The 22,690-nt window shown below is 42.9% G+C and overlaps 1 protein-coding gene across 2 annotated transcripts in view; it reads right to left on the bottom strand.

Annotated features, from left to right (window-relative positions):
- Positions 1-242: 242 nt before the first annotated feature.
- Positions 243-22,690, bottom strand: part of TM7SF2 (transmembrane 7 superfamily member 2) — a 39,619-nt gene continuing 17,171 nt past the window's right edge. For both annotated transcript variants that reach the window (XM_032962604.2, XM_032962605.2), the window contains exons 4-11: positions 18,920-18,974; positions 14,896-15,090; positions 12,183-12,286; positions 11,315-11,434; positions 10,890-11,058; positions 9,178-9,258; positions 7,420-7,542; positions 243-967 (exon numbers count right to left, since the gene is read on the bottom strand). In XM_032962604.2, coding sequence (XP_032818495.2) covers positions 807-967; positions 7,420-7,542; positions 9,178-9,258; positions 10,890-11,058; positions 11,315-11,434; positions 12,183-12,286; positions 14,896-15,090; positions 18,920-18,974 — 1,008 coding nt within the window. In that variant the 3' untranslated portion in view covers positions 243-806. The remainder of the gene's footprint in view (positions 968-7,419; positions 7,543-9,177; positions 9,259-10,889; positions 11,059-11,314; positions 11,435-12,182; positions 12,287-14,895; positions 15,091-18,919; positions 18,975-22,690) is intronic.

Below are 22,690 nucleotides of genomic sequence, written 5' to 3'. Positions count from 1 at the left end.
CACACCATTTGGCTTTATACTTACGCGATCGAACCCAATGTACATTTATGAATCGTACGTGTTTAAAAAATCTGCAATCAAACCCAAAGATCTTACACGTATTTCAATCTCCTCCCAGCAAAAAAAAAAAACATTGTAAATATCTTTCTTGGAATGCTCAACAAACGAAGCATTCCAACTTTAATTATTCGTCTCTTCCCTTAAGGTTCTATTTTTTTTTTTAAAGTCCCGTGGCAAGTGAGTGATTGGAAATTTGGTTTATTCAAAAGTTGAGCAGGGAGGAACTACAAAAACAGTAACATCACCGAGAAACTTCGGCCAGCAGAAAAGTAGCGTTCTCCAAAAGGAATAAATTAATGCTCAAGAACAGAAGCAAGTAAGTTGTGCATTTACTAAAACATCAGTAAGCAGCCTGACGAACTGCCTAATACAACGCTGCTTAGGCTTCGCAACAAGTGACGTGTAGATCCCTTTATTCAGTAGTCTTCACCTTTCAAGATGTATGACGAGCGTTAAGACGGGAGACTGAAACCCCTCAAATGGAGGAGGTCATGTAAAGCCTCGCAGTAGCAAAGGCACCGCGTGTGTGTGTGTGTGTGTAAGCTGTAAGCATCCACTGCTATTGTTTCCGGGGGGAAATTTTTTTTTTTTAAACCCGATTTGGACATTAACAAAAAATAACCGAGGGCCCTTTCGCACAGGCTCAAATTACCGTACCAATTTTCTTGTAAAAACCAATCAGGTAGAATTTATTACAACGCGTGCGATTCCACATGACGTTACTTAGAGACCGCACAAGTGAGCCGTCAATAAATGTACGGGAAGATGCGATATTTCACACGGTTGCAATATTCTTCCCACGCAGCTCCGTACTTTTTGCCACACTGGTTGGCATCCCGAGCCTCGCGGTGGACCAGCAGGCCCAGGAAGTAGAGGACGTAGAAGTAGGGCAAGACGTGAGAAAAGCCTGCAAGAGAAGAAAATAAAAATGGGTTACGGATACCGTTCCACAGATCGATGCGCTTCATCCATAGGAGGTTTTTTTTGGGGGGTTAGATCGTGAAAATAAAAATGTGTCATTAAACCCGCCGCCACCACCCGACATAGCCAATTAGTAGTTCACAGTTCAAAGTTCCATTTATTTGGTAGAGCCCTGCGAGTCATTTGGCTCTTGAATCGGGTGCCAACCGCAAACAAACAAAAACATGAACAAGAAAACAAAACATCAGTAGGGTTTGTCACGTAAACAGAGCATGCCAATTCAAATCGCCTTTCCCATTTGTCCCATTGGCGGTTATAGACATCCACGGGTGTTTAACACGTTGGCCTTTCGTGAGGCAATATCATCCAGAATTGAGCCTCATCAGGCTGGTTGTAATTACCGGCGAATTGTGAATGTTGTGGTGGGTTTACTCTCCAACACACAACCGGTGTGCTGTACTGGTAACGAATTGTGAATGTTGTGGTGGGTTTACTCTCCAACACACAACCGGTGTGTGCTGTACTAGTAACGAATTGTGAATGTTGTGGTGGGTTTACTCTCCAACACACAACCGGTGTGCTGTACTGGTAACGAATTGTGAATGTTGTGGTGGGTTTACTCTCCAACACACAACCGGTATGTGCTGTACTAGTAACGAATTCATCTTCTTTGGTTCTTTCGGTAAAGTCACGTAGAATAAATTAATTTGATCAATTTATTATTTTATTCTCATTCTACGTGACTTTACCGAAAGAACCAAAGAAGATGAATCATTGCAGTCACGAAAGCTTTAAATCGAAATAGTAACGAATTGTAAATGTTGTGGTGGGTTTACTCTCCAACACACCGGTGTGCTGTACTAGTAACGAATCGGCACGTTTTGTTTACGTGACAAACCTTACTAATTGGGTGTGTCGAGTGGTGGTGGTGGCGGATTTAACGACACATTTTTATATTAACACAATCTAACCTAAAAAAATAATTGGTCACGAAAGCCTCCTGCGAGTTAAACTCTTCACTTCAGTTTGTGTCTCGTGTTTGCTACGGTTTTGAGGCATAGCAGCGATGGGCGCGTGATTTGGAAATCATTAGTGTTCCTCGAGATCACGTGTTAAACTAATAATAATAATAATTTAAATGTATAGTGCGCATTCCATCCTAGGATCCCGATGCGCAATGAATGGAAAGCAGGAAACTAAAACAGAACCAGGGCAACCGACCAAACTAAAGAGACCAGTTTAGAGAGATGGCTTTTCAAAGCTGGTCTCTAAAGAGACCAGTTTAGAGAGATGGCTTTTCAAAGCAGACTTACATTTAACTGCTGATAAAAGAACGAAACGTGATTACACTTGTAATTGAACTACAGTGAGGGGAAAAAAGTATTTGATCCCCTGCTGATTTTGTACGTTTGCCCACTGACAAAGAAATGATCAGTCTATAATTTTAATGGTAGGTTTATTTGAACAGTGAGAAACAGAATAACAACAAAAAAAATCCAGAAAAACGCATGTCAAAAATGTTATAAATTGATTTGCATTTTAATGTGTCTCTATGAGTGTCTTTGTATCACTGCGGGTCTCCATGTGTCTCTGCGGGTTCACTACGTGGCCCATAGTTTGGGTTGCGTGGCCGCAACCGCACGCTACCCACGGCTTGTCTTTAATCTTCCACTCACGAAGAAGGTGTGGGTATCGGCCTGTCGATGCTACGACGCGGGGTTGATGGTCCCACCGGGGTCTTCGAAAGAGATGCCATTAACGTCCCCAGTCACGTCGCCACGTGCGGCGTTTAAAACCCGATCGCGCTCGACATGCCGAGTTAATGTCGCCCCCCCCCCCTTGCTCACTTGACTCTAACAGAACGAACAAGTAAGAGCTTACGGCCCTTGGCCAATGCACTGCTGCATGAAGGCCTCACCCCATGCATGTGCTGGTCACGGTTCTTGCTGTCGTCGTCATTCGACTATACGTTGCCATACCGGTCAGTGTACGTTGGTGATGAAGGGGGGCCCAGGTCTGGCTCAGATATCACTGGGCACCGATGTTAGCCGTGGCTAGGGGTCGAACTGAGGTCGTCGGGTTCGGAGAACGTGCGCCAACCACTGCACCGCCACTCGACCCCACTTCACTTAAAACATTTTCAATTATCCGCAATGCTAAAATGAACATTCGGCTTTGCTCAATGAGCATTGCGACTAAAACAACATCCGCTCGCTGTTCTGCACATGTACAGCCCAATAAGGTTAATCCACTGCTGGATGAGGGCCTCCCAACGCCTGAGGGATATTTAGACCATACTTCACCACGCTGGTCAGTGCGGGTTGGTCAAGGAGGTGGGGGGAGGAGTACATAACTTTGGATCTTGCTGCACTGCCCTCTACTGCCCACAATGCCGACTGCACCGGCATCTCTCCGTATGGCGGTTGTTCAACCAAGCACCAGGTACGGCCCACTGAGCTATGTAGCTCTCTTTCAGAAGTGACCTGGCCATCACAAATGATAGTGCAACGAAGTGGCTTATCACGTGGACATGTAGAGCAGCCAAACACTTTAAAACGCGCGTTGATTATAAATTTGGAGGGGAAAACCGGAGGAACCGGAGAAAAATCCACGCGACCACGGGGAGAGAGAGACACGCAAACTCCAAATATACAGCAGCAGGCGTCAGGGTCTGGATCGAACTCACGACCTCCTGAATACCAGGCGAGGTAGTTAACATCTCCTAGCCAACGTGGCGCCCCGCAATGGCGGAGCCAGGATTTCCAGGTAGGGGGGGCAACCCCTCCAGCAACGAAAAATGATAAGAGGAGTTTCGATTTAAAGCTTTCGTGACTGCAAGGATTCATCTTCTTTGTTCATTCGGTAAAGTCACGTAGAATGAGAATAAAACAATAAAACAAAATAAGACAATAAAATTCTCACGACGTTTCGGCCACAACACAAGTAGCCTTCTTCAGGTGAAGGAACAGAACTGTCGGGATGACAGCGCTTCAATCATTGAAGCTTCTCATTGAAGCTCTGTCCTGATAGTTCTGTTCCTTCACCCGAAGAAGGCCACTTGTGTTGAAGCCGAAACGTCGTGAGAATTTTATTGTCTTATTTTGTTTTATTGTTTTATTCTCATTCTACGTGACTTTACTGAAAGAACCAAGAAGATAGAGGAGTTGTTAGTAAGGACTTGTTAGTAAGTAAGGAGTTATTAGTAAGTAAGGAGTTGTTAGTAAGAGAGGAGTTGTTAGTAAGTAAGGAGTTGTTAGTAAATAAGGAGTTGTTAGTAAGTAAGGAGTTGTTAGTAAGTAAGGAGTTGTTTGTAAGGAGTTGTTAGTGAGTAGGGAGTTGTTAGTAAGTGAGGAGTTGTTAGTAGGTAAGGAGTTGTTAGTAAGTAAGGAGTTGTTAGTAAGTAAGGAGTTGTTAGTAAGTAAGGGGTTGTTAGTAAGTAAGGAGTTGTTAGTAAGTAAGGAGTTGTTAGTAATAAGTAAGGAGTTGTTAGTGAGTAAGGAGTTGTTAGTGAGTAAGGAGTTGTTAGTGAGTAAGGAGTTGTTAGTGAGTAAGGAGTTGTTAGTAAAGAGTTGTTAGTAAGGAGTTGTTAGTAAGGAGTTGTTAGTGAGTAAGGAGTTGTTAGCAAGTAAGGAGTTGTTAGTAAGGAGTTTGTAAGTAAGGAGTTGTTAGTAAGTAAAGAGTTGTTAGTAAGTAAAGAGTTGTTAGTGAGTAAGGAGTTGTTAGTGAGTAAGGAGTTGTTAGTAAGTAAGGAGTTGTTAGTAAGTAAGGAGTTGTTAGTAAGTAAGGAGTTGTAAGGAGTTGTTAGTAAGTAAGGAGTTGTTAGTAAGTAAGGAGTTGTTAGTAAGGAGTTGTTAGTGAGTAAGGAGTTGTTAGTAAGGAGTTGTTAGTAAGGAGTTGTTAGTAAGTAAGGAGTTGTTAGTAAGGAGTTGTTAGTGAGTAAGGAGTTGTTAGTAAGGAGTTGTTAGTAAGTAAGGAGTTGTTAGTAAGTAAGGACTTGTCCCTTGCTGTTTATTCGACGCGTGTGCGGCGATGACGCGGCCATCGACCGAGGGTCGAATTCAAACCGCGTGGTGTGATCGGCATAGCGCTCGCTGAAGGTGTCGATGCCTTCAGGGAAGTCGTGGACTCTGTATACGCAACTGCGCACAATTCTGTGAGTCACTGATAACCGCTTTGCCGTTACTTATTGCCTATTATGGACTCAGACTATTGTCCTATCATCTCATAGAGTCCCTGGCATGTAATAATATGCTACACAGTGGCAGTGGGGGTCGCAAAATGCCGATTTATTACGAATAAACCCCAATGATCTGATCTAAATTAGGGACTTCGATCGGATCATTGGGGGGACACGTGCCACCCTGCCAGTGGCACCCCACTATCCAGACCCAGCTCGATCCGAAAGGGATCTGTGATTTTGTCACAGGCGATTCACTTTGTTACGTGGGTCCGCAACATTCCAAGGAGCCTGCGGAGGCCAAGGGACAATCTGGGACAATCGACTAGCTAAGTGCGACAAGATGATCGATACACCAAAGGTTGAGAACCGCCGTCCTTAGCGGGAGCACGGCACAGTCATGTTCATGACCTGTTTGTGACCGCTTTACGTGACATCTCGACACATTTGAAAGGGGCACCCCACCCCCCGCAGTGGCAGCTGTCACTGTGGGCGCAAGGTGGCTCAGCACCCGACCTGTGGTTTGTCGGTAGGGGCGGGGAGGGGGGCAATGGTTTGCTTCGTGTAATCCCAATTGAGCCATTTGCGAGTGAAATTTTAAACTTGGCAAAGTTGGACCCTGATGCCGCCGGTGAACCAAAGGCCTACTCTTGCTAATTGTCATGGTAACGTTCTTTGTATAATATTTTTTTTAACATTCTATTTTAAAATGTTGAATATCGACAGATCTAGGAAAACATGATCATTCAATGAGATGAGCCATTCCAACCAACAAGGCGCGTATCTACGTTTGTCTTGTGGTAGCGAGAGAGGTTGGCCGATATTTCTGTTTTAAATAAATGGGGGGGGGGGACTGACAGGGAGGGGAAGGTGATGGCAGGGAGCAATCCCAGGGTTTAGGTTCTCAAAAGCGCAGGTGGTGGGGGAATGTGGTCTGGAAAGGCGTGAAGGGAATAATGCATTTAGCTGTGGACGTGTGCGCGGCTGGAGTATTTTGTTAACTGTTGTCGCCATGCTCATCGCTCCGTATTTACGTATGTTGAACTTCTTTCGCAACGTACGTAGCCAACCGTGCTTATCGGAGGTGCGAAATTATCTCACAAAGGGGCTCTAAATCTTGCGGAAATCCCATTCTTTCCCTCTCCATTTCTATCCCAGGTGTTCCAAGGAGGAGGCAGGGGTTGGTACGAGGGGTTGGTCTGTTATCGATAGGGCTTCATGCGCCTCCCAGGTGCACAGAATGGTTTTCTTGGCAGTTTATACAGAAGATTTTGAGTCAGGTGCCCCGATATATAGAGATACGTGCTGGTCTCATGCCCAACAGTGACGTTTGTATGTTGGGGTAGACCTTATTGGTCACCCCGTGCCCCTAATAAATCTCAACGTTCATCTTACAAAGTCCCATCACAAGGGAAAAACACAAACAAATAGACAAACAAAAATGTTGCCCGCATTGAAACGGCCGTACGTCATATGGACCTGAAAACTCAATTGCCCTGTTCAAGAATACGGTAAACCGTATGGGTTGACAGCGATGTGAACGTGCTGGAGGAAGAGGAGGCTGTCACATGGCTCTGTGGCTACGTGGGCTGACGTCCACTCATGTAACAATGACAAGCATACGCATTTATTCCTCTTGCGTATCTGGTGCCCTAATTGTATGACAGTCACGTGTAAAGGCATTCAATAATAACAAACAAAAACATTTGATAACAAAACGTCTTGTATGCCTGGCCATTTTCAGAACGCACGTTCGTAATTTTGACAAGTTTCCGGAGGGGGAGCGGGGCGCCTGGGGGACACGTGAAGGGGAACTCGGAACGTTCACTGCGAAACAGACGGCACACCGTGGCACGATTACGGTTGTTACGCACCGCGGCAGTAGTACCCAGGGCGGACGCTGGATTCGAACCGCGAGCCTCTATGGCGCTGTACCGCCGGGCCGTGTAAGTAAGCGCGGTGAGTGCTATGAACGTTGTACATAACAGTGGGGATAAATTACAGTCCGTTCTCCTGTAATGCAGAAGAACACCGCGTTCAGCATCCAGCAGCATTCCTACTCGCGCGACTTAGTTCCCCGTCCACTCGATCGTGTTGCGCATCCAATTCGCGTCCGCGTTGTGACAAAAAAAGAATGCGCTCCCCAATTAGATTCTTAGATTCACCGTCGCGTTAATATCCCATTCGCGTCTCATGAAAAGCCGCGCTGGGGGAGAGCGGACGATGAAACAGAAGTGGAAGCGGAGGGCGAAGCTACTGACCGCACGGCAGCGACCAGGACAGGGCCATGACGAGGTCTCCCAGGTAGTTGGGGTGTCTGACGAGGCCCCACCAGCCCGACACGAGGAGGCGCTTCCCGCTCGAAGTGGGGATGCTCTTCAGGTCTGAAGCGCAGAAGAGCACAGAGGTGGGGAGGGGTGAAACGGTCGCGTTGCCACGGCCCCCGTGCTCAAACCGGCATCACGGCGGTGCACATCAATATTGACTGCCTCCCCCCCCCAAGCTCGCAGTCGAAAATTCCACATTCCTAAGGCTTGTACACCAGTCTCTATTATGTGACAGCTGTTGAGACTGTAAAGGTGCATCCCTGCAATTATCCTTGTTCCTGCCGCGACTCGTCAGATTCTTTATCAGAATCTTCCCTTCTGCCGGAGGAATCCGATTAGCTATGAAGCTCTTTCATCACAGATGTCCAGTCGTGAAGGACCCCTCCAATTAATAAGTGCTCTGAAGAGCCCCTGTCGAAGGGCATTTGTGGCCGACACAGATGTCTTATCCATAAGAGGTTTTTTTTTTCGATTAGATCGGGCTTCAGGAGAGAGTTCGTGCAGTTGGCTGTTCCTCCTCCGTTTAAGCAGCGCAGACTACAGAGGATTAACTAGGTGGTCCATGGTTTGGGTTGGCATGGCCACAACCGCACTGCTACTGTGGCCTGTCTTTCATGTTCATAATAAAGGTTTATGGGTTAGAAGTATAAATGTTTTGTACAACGCCGCCACCACCCGACACAGCCAATTAGTAAGGTTTGTCACGTAAACAAAACGTGCCAATTCGTCACTAGTACAGCACACCGGCTGTGTGTTGGAGAGTGAACCCACCCACATGTGCACCACGCGGTGACTTAGGCAGCCGCTGGTCAATCAGAGCAGTACGCGCCATGTGGTCTGGACGTTCGCGCGTGCCAATCGGTGCGTTTCATCGCTCAAATTCTACTTGAATCGGTTGCTGATTTGCAACTTTCAGACTTAGTATGTATGTATGGACAGTGTGTGTTTAACTTCTTTTGCACCGTACGTAGCCAACCGTGCTAATCAGTAGGTGCGGGGCAAGGACAACAGACTAAACGCTATAAGCAGTTTGAAAGAAATGCGTTTTCAATCTAGATGATGATTTAACAGTACATAGCTCTCGATTTAAAGCTTTCGTGACTGCAAGGATTCATCTTCTTTGGTTCTTTCGGTAAAGTCACGTCTTTCAGTAAAGTTACGTGACTTTACCGAAAGAACCAAAGAAGAAGTACATAGCTCCTAGTGGCTTCCTCATTTCAGAAGAGCGTTCCAGATGGCCGCAGAAGTGCATCTGAAAGCGGGCGATGCGGTGACCATCGTCTTTGTTCGATGGCCCGCCACAAGCCGCCGCTGAGAGGGTGACAAAAGTTTTCTTTATAGATTTACGCTCCTTGGCGAGATCAACGAGTTATTGTGGTTCCACTGGAATCGGTTGCAGATTTTTAACTTTCAGAATTAGTATGTATGGATGTTGAACTTCTTTCTTAACGTACGTAGTCAACCGCACTATTAGATAGGTGCGGGGGAAGGACAGCAAACAAAACATAAAAAGCAGTTCTAAAGAAATTAGTTTTCAAATCCAGATTTAAAAGTGCAAATCTAGAAAGAAAACGAATTTCTCTTGAGACAATCTTGATTTGAAGTTCTCGAGAGGCTTGCTAGTTCACCAACAACAGTTTGAGAACCGCCAGTGCGTGCTCGTGAAAAGGCTCGACCGATAAAACCGCTTACGTGAGACGGCGTGGTCGTTAGGGTTCCTCCGGAAAGCATTTTTCTGGGAGTTCGCTCCCCGGAAAATGACGTAGCCAACACCTGAAACGACGAGACACAGCCGGACCATCGGCAGGCAGTGTGCTGGTATAACGCGGCGTTTGCATTCCGGTTTAGGACAGAAGAGCAAAGAAATGCGCAGTGAATGAGTCTCGAACGGAGAAGAACATCAAATGAATTGACATTGAAGGTGGTAGGTTATAAGCATCACGTTAGTCTGGCGCACGGGCGCAAAGTTAGTTATCCGATTGATTCTTGTGAACAAAGAGGTGTTTACCTCCATTACTCTTCATTGCACTTCCTTGTGTGTAACACGGGGGACTTATTTATATAATGTCACATCTAAAATGTAGTTGTTCTTCTCCTTGCTACTCCATTTAATGTTAAACTAATGTAATAAAAGTGTATTATTCTCTTTGTGGTATCGAAGGCTTCGTTACTTTGGAGATGTTCCTAATTTTCTGTGTCATCCCAAGATGTAATTTTGATTTGAATACACTAGTTCCCCCTCTGTGCATTTTTCCCATTGTCATTAAATTCCAACTTCCATGGTGTTTGTGTCCTCTGAAGTGTTCCACTACCTCCGTGTCAACTCCTAACACGAACTGCAGTTTGTGTTTCTGCTATTTTCCATCTTCTAGAGCTTCTTGCAAAAACAAGCTAATAATGAACGAGGCAGATTAAACTTCACGGACACAAGGGAATGCGACTAGGCCTCACTCCTTCACGTCGATCTGTCTCAGGGGTCGGCAACGAAAACAACAGGAAGAGCCAATTTCTTCTAACTCGGTAAAAAAAAACCAAACAAACATTTCGAGAGGCGCAATGCACGTGAATTTCGAGATGGTACTTTAATAACGCGAAACCATATTTTATCATCACAATTTGAAGAACAGCACACGGGCAATGATTTGTAATGCTCCATTACAAATTATTACAAATCATTTTTGGGCTTTTATACATTCACGGTTTATCAAAAACAATGAGGGTTTTTTTGTTGTACTTTGCAATTACAGCGCCGGGAGCCACGAAGCGATGCTTAAAGAGCCGCATGCAACTCCGGAGCTGTGGGTTGCTGACCCATGATCTCTGTCTGGATATTCCAATTCAGTTATCTTATTCTTTGTGTTCCCAGTATACATTGCTAACAGGGTGTGCTTCTCAACAGAGGGGACTTGTTCGCCTGTGGCCGCACCTACGGCATTAAAGCATTCTGCACATAACCGATGCCATGTCTCCGTGACCTATAAATCAACAGGGAAGTTCAACCTCTGTGGGCCCCACCCCTTCTTCTTTAGACCCCGCCCCTTCCTCTGTAGGCCCCACCCCTTCCCCTTTAGGCTCCACCCTCCCTGTTTAGGCCCCACCCCTTCCTATTTCGACCCCACCTCTATTTTTTAGGCTCCACCCCTTCTTTACCCTCCTCCCCACCTCTTCCCAAACAGAGTGAGTAATGGTGAGGGTTGTGGAAGTGGGGCGGGCAGCAGTGGTAGTAGTGGGCAGGGCCAGTAGGATTAGGAGGTGCGGCAGCTTCACGACGACAGCCAGAATCACTCAGAGCAGCAGGATAATGAAAATCGATGTCTACTCCATCAGCACCACCTGGTTCTTGCTTACAACAGCAACAGACAGAGAGGCAAACTGGTGGCAAATAAAGCCACGGCTACACTTACCCTTCACAACACAAATGAGAGCGGCTGAGGCGTAGCTGATGCTCCGAGGATGGCTGACGAGGTAGTTGGCCTGCAGGCTGTAGACGAACGGCACCCAGGCTAAATCTCCACACACGAGCATGAAGCCAAATCCATCGTGCACGATGTCCATCGTGGTCAAGATGCACTCCTGAGAGGCATGGACACCCGCGGTTGTTAAGCACCCCTCGCAAATTCAACGACACTTCCCTTGGCTTTATTTTTATCCCGCTAAATTATAAATAACAAAAACATTACGCAGGTTTTTCATCCGGCCGGGTGGTAACTTTGCGAGACTCGTCATCTCAAAGGTCACAAATTCGAATTCCGGCTAGCACCGACTCAAGTTTAATGTCAATAGAATGAGTACCCCAAAAAAAATGCAATCAAAATTTAAATATTCTTACCTCGTTCCATAAAGCATCTGCTACGTATATGAACTGAAATATGTTGACGAGTATGAGTGGCAGTGAAGGGCCAGTGCCCTGCTGCACTTCCTTGTGTAACATGGCCAGGTTAATGACCATCTGCAAACAGAAGAGAAGTTGGCTGCTTAAACATAAAAAAGATAAACAGAGGACGAAGATGACCCCGTTCAGCCTGTAACAAACTGCTGGGGCACGTGCTGTTAGCGAGCAGCACCTGTGAAGACCGGCATGGCGCATGAGGGAGTTGGTGGCCAACACCACGGCCGACCATCTTTGTCTCACCAGTACTGATGTTTACACACTATACAAGGTACTCATTTGAAGCTGAGTAGAGCTAGGGGAAGCCCACGACTAGTTCAAATAACGTATAGGCAACGTTTCAGGCAATAGCCCTTGTTCACAGCACATGGATTATGACATTGTGGTGTTATTGCAGAATGTGTTGAGTTTTGGTATTATTTGTGTTTGTGAGTTTTTTTGCAGGTGCGCTTCTGCGGCCGGTCTGGAACGATCTTCCTTCCGATATCAGGGAGCCACTGGGAGCTATGATGCACTTTTAAATCACCATCGAGGTTGAGAACTTATTGCTTTATAACTGACTTTTGTGTTTAGTTTGTTGTCTTTCCCCCGGAGCTCCAATCAGCACGGTTGGTTACGTACGGTGTGAATGAAGGTCAACATACGAACAATTCTGCAGCACCACCATATACAGTAGTTCATTTACAGGGACAGATGTCTTTAGGAAGTAGGCATGTTGGCCAAAACATCAGGAATATCTCAGCAACATGTTATTATTTTACGCAAATCACTGTTTTAACTCTGCGATTAAGACAAAAAAAACACTTACCCAGCCTATAAGTCCTGGCCGAAGTTCACAGAAGTACTTGAAATCAAAACTGCCGATTCGTGGATTTAATTCGTGACCCATGAAAAAATCGTAACTAAAAAATCCTGCAAGAGAGGCGACGTGAGGTCGTGCAGATTAGCCGACGAAGCCACGTGCTGAGAAACACGTTCACAGAGACGTTTGTAAATACAGTGCAGTCATTTTTTGTTTGGCGCAGAATCTGATCGACACAGAGACATTGTCTCTGTCCTTCTTCCAACACTTCCTCACAATGTTCTTTCAAATGCGTGAAGCTACAAATAGAACGTCTGGCCCGATCTTGTTTAGTCTTTGTGATTGGTTGTGAAACGCGGGTGTGAGATGGGGTAGAGGTAAATATTTATATTTAGGGCGCCGCGGTGGTGAGATGTTAACTGCCTCGCCTGGTATACAGGAGGTCGTGCGTTCGATCCCAACTCTGACCCCTGCTGCTGTATATTTGACGTTGGCGGTCTCTCTCCCTGTGGTATTGTGGATTTTTCTCCGGATACTCCGGTTTTTCCCTCCACATTTAGAATCAACACGCGTTTAGAGTATTTGGCATCTATTCATTTCCACATGATAAGCCACTTCATTGAGCTATCATCTGTGGCCAGGTCCCTTCTGAAAAAAATCTATTTTGCTCAGTGGGCCTTACCTGGTAAAATAAAACTAATACATAGCTTCGTTTATCATGGGACATTTTTTTTGCCAGTATCAAAGCATGAAAATAAGAAAAGGTTTTACCCTTTCTGCTAATGCTGACCTGATTCATTGCAAAAGGAATCTATTTGGTGTTTGAACACCTTAACACCTATTCTTGGTTCTTTCGGTAAAGTCAGAAAATGTTCTTGCTGCAGTTTTCACACCTGATGATGATTGCTTGTGTTGCAGTCGAAACGTCGTGAGAATTTTATTGTTTTATATTTTTATTATTTTATTGCTTCCCTTCTACATGGTGACTTTACCGAAAGAACCAGGAATATGAATCCCTGCAGTCACGAAAGCTTTAAATCAAAACCTTAACACCTGTTTTATTGCCAGAGAGGGTAAAACCTATTCATTTTTTCCATGGCTTCGTTTATTTAAACAACTCCTGGACTCATGCTTCTGCTTCACCGCCAGCGCAGTATCAGCAATGCAATTCAATAATTTGTGAATTCTTGTGCCATGCATACGTTGCCAATGGATGATGTAGAGAACCTGGGGGAACACTCCGGTTGTTTATGAAATAGTGTTATCTCTGAATCTCTGAGCCTAATTCCCAAAAGCTTCAGATACATTTTATTTAAAGTGATTTTTTGTAAACATTGTAAAAATACACCCGCCCAGAAGGGTGTGCCGAGCTCATTACATATGCGCACAGGCTGTGGCATTTGTAAATCACACGAATGTCACCTGCTCCAGCACAGATATTTCAAAATCGCGGTGACAGGGGTGGCCCCAAGCCAGAATCCGAGCCAGCCATGAGGTATTGCAGAACACCATTTTGAGCGCGTGGCTCTTTGTGAGAAATATCTGCGACTGGGCCACGCTAAGGTCAGCCCAGTTCGAGAGATTGGCAAAACTGAGATCTCCTTTGCATCCCCCAGACTGAAGTTGAAACCATGAGCGACTGGGGCCTTCTCGTCCGTGTCACCTGGATTGGGGAAATCTCTGCCGAGGGCAGTCGGGGGGAGTCCGGTTCATTTGGGGCCTTCAAGTTCCACCTAAATTCATTCCTTTTTCAGAAAACGTTTCCTAATTTTTAACTCGGCCACTTCTTACCTATCCCGCTGTCCTATTATCACCGTATTTACGTCAAGTGCCTTGAGATTTCATAATGAAAGGCACCACGGTGGTGAGATGTTAACTACCTCGCCTGGTATACAGGAGGTAGTGGGTTCGATCCCGACCCTGACAATGCCTATATGTTTGGAGTTCGCGTGTTCTCTCCATGGTCGTGTAAATTTTTCCCTCCACATTTAGAATCAACGTCCGTTTAGAGTACATGGCTGCAATACATTTCTCTGTGACATGCCACTTCGGGAAACTATCATTTGTTATAACGCTGTGGGCTCTCATGATATTGTTTTTTCCGAGACCAAGGTACTATCAAAGGTTTGTTAATGAAGCCATCCAGATATATAAACACAGACACAACTTCAACCGAGAAGATGGATACAAATTGAGCAATCATTGGAAGGATGTTATTAACCAGGTAAAACCTTAACTGCTTTATGGTGTCGCCTTCATATCTGCATCTCCAGTTTCTTCAGCCTCCCACTCCCAGCCCCGCTCACTCCCCCCCCCACGGCATTTTGCCGTGCTCACCCTTTTCCTAATCCCTCTAGCATCGCTCCACTCCCCCTGCCCCACACCCCCTCTCTATCCCTCCTCCCTGGCTCCTCCCCCCTCTATTACCTACATAGCCTCTTGTTACAAGCAGCCTTTTTGCCCACTTCAGCAATTGTTTCTTGCTGTGGTTGTCCCACCTGATGACGGACGCTTGCGTTGCGCCCGAAACGTCGTGGTTTTATTTTATCTCATACCCACGTGACTTTACCGAAAGAACCAAAGAGCATGGATCCCTGCAGTCACGAAAACTCCAAATCAAGAAAAGTTTGATTTAGTTTTTTTAGTTGAAATAAACGGCAATTTGTTATGAAATGTGCACGTGAATAGGCGTGTGCATATCGTGTAGCTATATGCTTACCTGAATTCCCAGCAGTCGACAGCTCTGACTCGGGCTTAGTCAACGAGCGGGCGTACAGGTAGGTGCTGAGCAGTAACGATATCAGTATGGCCGAGAATGCAAACTGCAGCAGCCGGTCATGAATGTACGAAAGGTCCAATCCGTAATACACAGCCAGGCCAAGAGTTGCCAGAGTAATGATGAAGGCTTGAAAGGCTGATGAGAGATGACACAAAATATGGTGAATGCCAACCGCACTCGAGTAAAAGGACACAAGGCACTGCACCGGATGCGGTGTAAAAGCGCGAATCCAAGACCTCGCCATTCTCAAAATGATACTCCCTTATCACAGATAACGATAGCGTAGGCGAAACTTTTTGAGGCAAATGGCTCACGCAGTGGCTGTTTCTTTGCTTGACTCCAGCGTTTACGACAGTTTACTCGAAATCATGGCCACTGCGTGAATCGTTAGCCTCCACACAACGTGCAAACAGATGCAGTAGAATTACCCCTCTGAACGATGGTAATTGGTTCCACGAAAACGGTCGTTCAGTCATTTGGTCATTAAGCGAATATAGGAAAGACACGTTAATGGCTTAATTAATTCCGATAGCATCGAAAGTTACCCTTTTCACCCAAAAGACTTTATAAAATTTTAACAATGGATATTTTTAGATAAAGATACTAATAACATTATAAACACGCAATATTAAAAGAAATATCGTTAACCAATGCATTAATCTATATTTACTGTACCTACCACAGCCCATCGTTAACAAGGGAATGGTCGGTAAGGGAAGACATTGAGCGCTATGGAGGCACTACACTACACTATACACTACACTATACACTACACTATACAATACATTACTATACACTACACTATACACTACACTATACACTACACTATACACTGCACTATACACTACATTACTATACACTACATTACTATACACTACACTATACACTACACTATACACTACACTACTATACACTACACTACTATACACTACACTACATTATACACTACACTATACACTACTACACTATACACTACATTATACACTACACTACATTATACACTACTATACACTACATTATACACTACACTATACACTACATTATACACTACACTACTATACACTACTATACACTACACAACTATACACTACTATACACTACACTACATTATACACTACACTACTATACACTACATTATACACTACACTACTATACACTACATTATACACGACACTACATTATACACCACACTACTATACACTACTATACACTACATTATACACTATACTACTATACTATATTATACACTACACTACTACACCCTACTATACACTACTATACACTACACTACTATACACTACACTATACTACACACTACTATACACTACTATACACTACATTATACACACTATACACTACACTATACACTACACTACTATACACTACACTATACTACACACTATACACTACAATATACACTACACTATACACTACACTATACACTACAATACACTACACTACTATACACTCCACTACTATACACTACACTACTATACACTACACTACTATACACTACACTACTATACACTACACTATACACTACACTACTATACACTACACTACTATACACTACTATACACTACACTGTACACTATACTACACACTACTATACACTACACTACTATACACTACACTATACACGACACTACTATACACTACATTATACACTACACTATACACTACACTACTATACTACACACTACTATACACTACATTATACACTACACTATACACTACACTACTATACACTACTATACAATACACTACTATACAATACACTACTATACACTACACTACTATACACTACACTACTATACACTACACTACTATACACTACACTGTACACTATACTACACACTACTATACACTATACACTACACTACTATACACTACACTATACACGACACTACTATACACTGCATTATACACTACACTATACACTACTATCCTACACACTACTATACACTACATTATACACTACACTATACACTACACTACTATACACTACACTACTATACACTACACTACTATACACTACACTACTATACACTACACCATACTACACACTACTATACACTACACTATTCACTACACTACTATACACTACACTATACACTACACTACTATACACTACAATATACTACACTACTATACACTACATTATACACTACACTACTATACACTACACTACTATACACTACACTATACACTACAATACACTACACTACTATACACTCCACTACTATACACTACACTATACACTACACTACTATACACTACACTACTATACACTACATTATACACTACTATACACTACACCATACTACACACTACTATACACTACATTATACACTACACTATACACTACACTATTCACTACACTACTATACACTACACTATACACTACACTATACACGACAATATACTACACTACTATACACTACATTATACACTACACTACTATACACTACACTACTATACACATTATACACTACTATACACTACACATTGGACTCTATGTAGACCCGTCGTTAACCGATTAGTCGTCAACAGGGGTGGTCGTTAAGAGGTGTTCTATGTGACACTACTATACACTAGACTACATTATACACTACTATACACTACATTACTATACACTACACTACTATACACTACACTACTGTACACTACGCATTGGGATATATGGAGGCCCATGGTTAAGTGATGAGAAGTTAATGGGTGCTAGTTAAGAAGGGTTCCACTCTACACTGCTATACACTCCACTACTATACACTACATTATACACAACTATACACTACACTATACGACTGTACACTATACTCTTTGGTTCTTTTGGTAAAGTCACGAAGGTATAAAACAAAAGAAATCACGACGTTTTGATCGCAACACAAGCGGTCGTCCTCAGGCGGAAAAAATAATCCAGCAGTGGAACTGCTGAACTAACGAGAGAGCCGTTACAACAAGGCCACAGTGATCATTGCAACTCCACGAGGTGAGATCTTGCATGGAGCCCCAGGCCGAGGGAGATTGACAGTGTTTCTTCCATTTGCGAATAATCGCACCACCTGTTGTCACCTTCTCACTAAGCTGCTTGGCAATGGTCTTGTAGCCCATTCCAGCCTTGTGTAGGTCTACAATCTTGTCCCTGACATACTTGGAGAGCTCTTTGGTCTTGGCCATGGTGGAGAGTTTGGAATCTGATTGATTGATTGCTTCTGTGGACAAGTGCCTTTTATACAGGTAACAAGCTGAGATTAGGAGCACTCCCTTTAAGAGTGTGCTCCTAATCTCACGTTACCTGTATAAAAGACACCTGGGAGCCAGAAATCTTTCTGATTGTGAGGGGGTCAAATACGTATTTCCCTCATTAAAATGCAAATCAATTTATAACATTTTTTACATGCGTTTTTCTGGATTTTTGTTGTTGTTATTCTGTCTCTCACTGTTCAAATAAACTTACCATTAAAATTATAGACTGATCATTTCTTTGTCAGTGGGCAAACGTACAAAATCAGCAGGGGATCAAATACTTTTTTCCCTCACTGTATCTATGTGGCGATGGGCAAGCAAGCGAGGTCCGAGCTGGAAAGGAATTCCACCCCCAGTTCCAATGTTGGATTCTATTTTGTTTCGCCTGAGGACGACCGCTTGTGTTGCGATCGAAACGTCGTGATTTATTTTATACCCACGTGACTTTACCGTAAGAACCAAAGAGTATGGATCTCTACAGTCAAGAAAGCTTCAAATCAAGATTGTACACTATATTATACACTACTATACATTACACATTGGGCTACATAGAGGCCTGTGGTTAAGCGATTAGTCGTTAACAGGGGTGGTCGTTAAGAGGAGTTCTACTTTATAAACACAATGAGTTTCATATGATTACTGCAAAATATACAATTACAAAACATACAATCACAAAATATACAATTATACTATTAGAAAATATACAATTACTTACCGTTTATTTTATATTTAAGCTTCTTCCCATTTTTCAGAGGCAATCCTTCTGCGACCTGTGAACGGTGCACAATGACATTAAAACATTGCCATGCAATGTGCTCGCATTTTGTTCACAAAAAAATTACCAACGAAATCCTTTTAGCCTCGAGGGCTGGCTTATATAAGCGGTTTCATTACAATGGAGATATACCTACACACGTGCCGCATCCTTTCTCAAAGATATTCACGATCATGGCCTTGTTCCCTTCCTTCTATTTAGCTCTGTCGTGAACTTTGTATCACCATAGAGTCAGTAGGTAGGAGATACTACTGACTCTATTGTATGTAGAGTGAGTAGGCGTATATAGAGTCAGTAGATAGTAGATACTACTGACTCTATTGTATGTAGGGTGAGTAGGCGTATATAGAGTCAGTAGATAGTAGATACTACTGACTCTTGTATGTAGGGTGAGTAGGCGTATATAGAGTCAGTAGATAGTAGATACTACTGAATATTGTATGTAGGGTTAGTAGGTGTATATAGAGTCAGTAGGTAGTAGATACTACTGACCCTATTGTATGTAGGGTTAGTAGGTGTATATAGAGTCAGTAGATAGAAGATACTAGTGACTATTGTATGTAGGGTGAGTAGGTGTATATAGAGTCAGTAGATAGTAGATACTACTGACTCTATTGTATGTAGGGTGAGTAGGTGTATATAGAGTCAGTAGATAGTAGATACTACTGACTCTATTATATGTAGGGTGAGTAGGCGTATAGAGTCAGTAGATAGTAGATACTACTGACTCTATTGTATGTAGGGTTAGTAGGTGTACATAGAGTCAGTAGATAGTAGATACTACTGACAATTGTATGTAGGGTGAGTAGGTGTATATAGAGTTAGTAGATAGTAGACACTACTGACTCTATTGTATGTAGGGTGAGTAGGTGTATATAGAGTCAGTAGATAGTAGATACTACTGTCTCTATTGTATGTAGGGTGAGTAGGTGTATATAGAGTCAGTAGATAGTAGATACTACTGACTCTATTGTATGTAGGGTGAGTAGGTGTATATAGAGTCAGTAGATAGTAGATACTACTGACTCTATTGTATGTAGGGTGAGTAGGTGTATATAGAGTCAGTAGATAGTAGATACTACTGTCTCTATTGTATGTAGGGTGAGTAGGTGTATATAGAGTTAGTAGATAGTAGATACTACTGACTCTATTGTATGTAGGGTGAGTAGGCGTATAGAGTCAGTAGATAGTAGATACTACTGACAATTGTATGTAGGGTGAGTAGGTGTATATAGAGTCAGTAGATAGGAGATTCTACTGACTCTATTGTATGTAGGGTGAGTAGGTGTATATAGAGTCAGTAGGTAGTAGATACTACTGACTCTATTGTATGTAGGGTTAGTAGGTGTACATAGAGTCAGTAGATAGTAGATACTACTGACAATTGTATGTAGGGTGAGTAGGTGTATATAGAGTTAGTAGGTAGTAGACACTACTGACTCTATTGTATGTAGGGTGAGTAGATGTATATAGAGTCAGTAGATAGGAGATACTACTGACTCTACTGTATGTAGGGTGAGTAGGTGTATATAGAGTCAGCAGGTAGTAGATACTACTGACTATTGTATGTAGGGTTAGTAGGTGTACATAGAGTCAGTAGATAGTAGATACTACTGACTCTATTGTATGTAGGGTGAGTAGGTGTATATAGAGTCAGTAGATAGGAGATACTACTGACTCTATTGTATGTAGGGTGAGTAGGTGTATATAGAGTCAGTAGGTAGTAGATACTACTGACTCTATTGTATGTAGAGTGAGTAGGTGTATATAGAGTCAGTAGGTAGTAGATACTACTGACTCTATTGTATGTAGAGTGAGTAGGCGTATATAGAGTCAGTAGATAGGAGATACTACTGACTCTATTGTATGTAGGGTTAGTAGGTGTACATAGAGTCAGTAGATAGTAGATACTACTGACAATTGTATGTAGGGTGAGTAGGTGTATATAGAGTTAGTAGGTAGTAGACACTACTGACTCTATTGTATGTAGGGTGAGTAGGTGTATATAGAGTCAGTAGATAGGAGATACTACTGACTCTACTGTATGTAGGGTGAGTAGGTGTATATAGAGTCAGCAGGTAGTAGATACTACTGACTCTATTGTATGTAGGGTTAGTAGGTGTACATAGAGTCAGTAGATAGTAGATACTACTGACTCTATTGTATGTAGGGTGAGTAGGTGTATATAGAGTCAGTAGATAGGAGATACTACTGACTCTATTGTATGTAGGGTGAGTAGGTGTATATAGAGTCAGTAGGTAGTAGATACTACTGACAATTGTATGTAGGGTGAGTAGGTGTATATAGAGTCAGTAGGTAGTAGATACTACTGACTCTATTGTATGTAGGGTGAGTAGGTGTATATAGAGTCAGTAGATAGGAGATACTACTGACTCTATTGTATGTAGGGTGAGTAGGTGTATATAGAGTCAGTAGGTAGTAGATACTACTGACTCTATTGTATGTAGAGTGAGTAGGTGTATATAGAGTCAGTAGGTTGTAGATACTACTGACAATTGTATGTAGGGTGAGTAGGTGTATATAGAGTTAGTAGGTAGTAGACACTACTGACTCTATTGTATGTAGGGTGAGTAGGTGTATATAGAGTCAGTAGATAGGAGATACTACTGACTCTATTGTATGTAGGGTGAGTAGGTGTATATAGAGTCAGTAGATAGTAGATACTACTGACTCTATTGTATGTAGGGTGAGTAGGTGTATATAGAGTCAGTAGATAGTAGATACTACTGACTCTATTATATGTAGGGTGAGTAGGCGTATAGAGTCAGTAGATAGTAGATACTACTGACTCTATTGTATGTAGGGTTAGTAGGTGTACATAGAGTCAGTAGATAGTAGATACTACTGACAATTGTATGTAGGGTGAGTAGGTGTATATAGAGTTAGTAGATAGTAGACACTACTGACTCTATTGTATGTAGGGTGAGTAGGTGTATATAGAGTCAGTAGATAGTAGATACTACTGTCTCTATTGTATGTAGGGTGAGTAGGTGTATATAGAGTCAGTAGATAGTAGATACTACTGACTCTATTGTATGTAGGGTGAGTAGGTGTATATAGAGTCAGTAGATAGTAGATACTACTGACTCTATTGTATGTAGGGTGAGTAGGTGTATATAGAGTCAGTAGATAGTAGATACTACTGTCTCTATTGTATGTAGGGTGAGTAGGTGTATATAGAGTTAGTAGATAGTAGATACTACTGACTCTATTGTATGTAGGGTGAGTAGGCGTATAGAGTCAGTAGATAGTAGATACTACTGACAATTGTATGTAGGGTGAGTAGGTGTATATAGAGTCAGTAGATAGGAGATTCTACTGACTCTATTGTATGTAGGGTGAGTAGGTGTATATAGAGTCAGTAGGTAGTAGATACTACTGACTCTATTGTATGTAGGGTTAGTAGGTGTACATAGAGTCAGTAGATAGTAGATACTACTGACAATTGTATGTAGGGTGAGTAGGTGTATATAGAGTTAGTAGGTAGTAGACACTACTGACTCTATTGTATGTAGGGTGAGTAGATGTATATAGAGTCAGTAGATAGGAGATACTACTGACTCTACTGTATGTAGGGTGAGTAGGTGTATATAGAGTCAGCAGGTAGTAGATACTACTGACTATTGTATGTAGGGTTAGTAGGTGTACATAGAGTCAGTAGATAGTAGATACTACTGACTCTATTGTATG

This window comes from Petromyzon marinus, chromosome 29, assembly GCF_048934315.1.
Source record: "Petromyzon marinus isolate PM22_M1 ecotype Great Lakes invasive population chromosome 29, UKy_Petmar_22M1.pri1.0, whole genome shotgun sequence".
NCBI lineage: Eukaryota > Metazoa > Chordata > Hyperoartia > Petromyzontiformes > Petromyzontidae > Petromyzon > Petromyzon marinus.
Note: the sequence above shows the minus strand (reverse complement) of the source record. Positions and strands in the feature narration are given on the sequence as shown.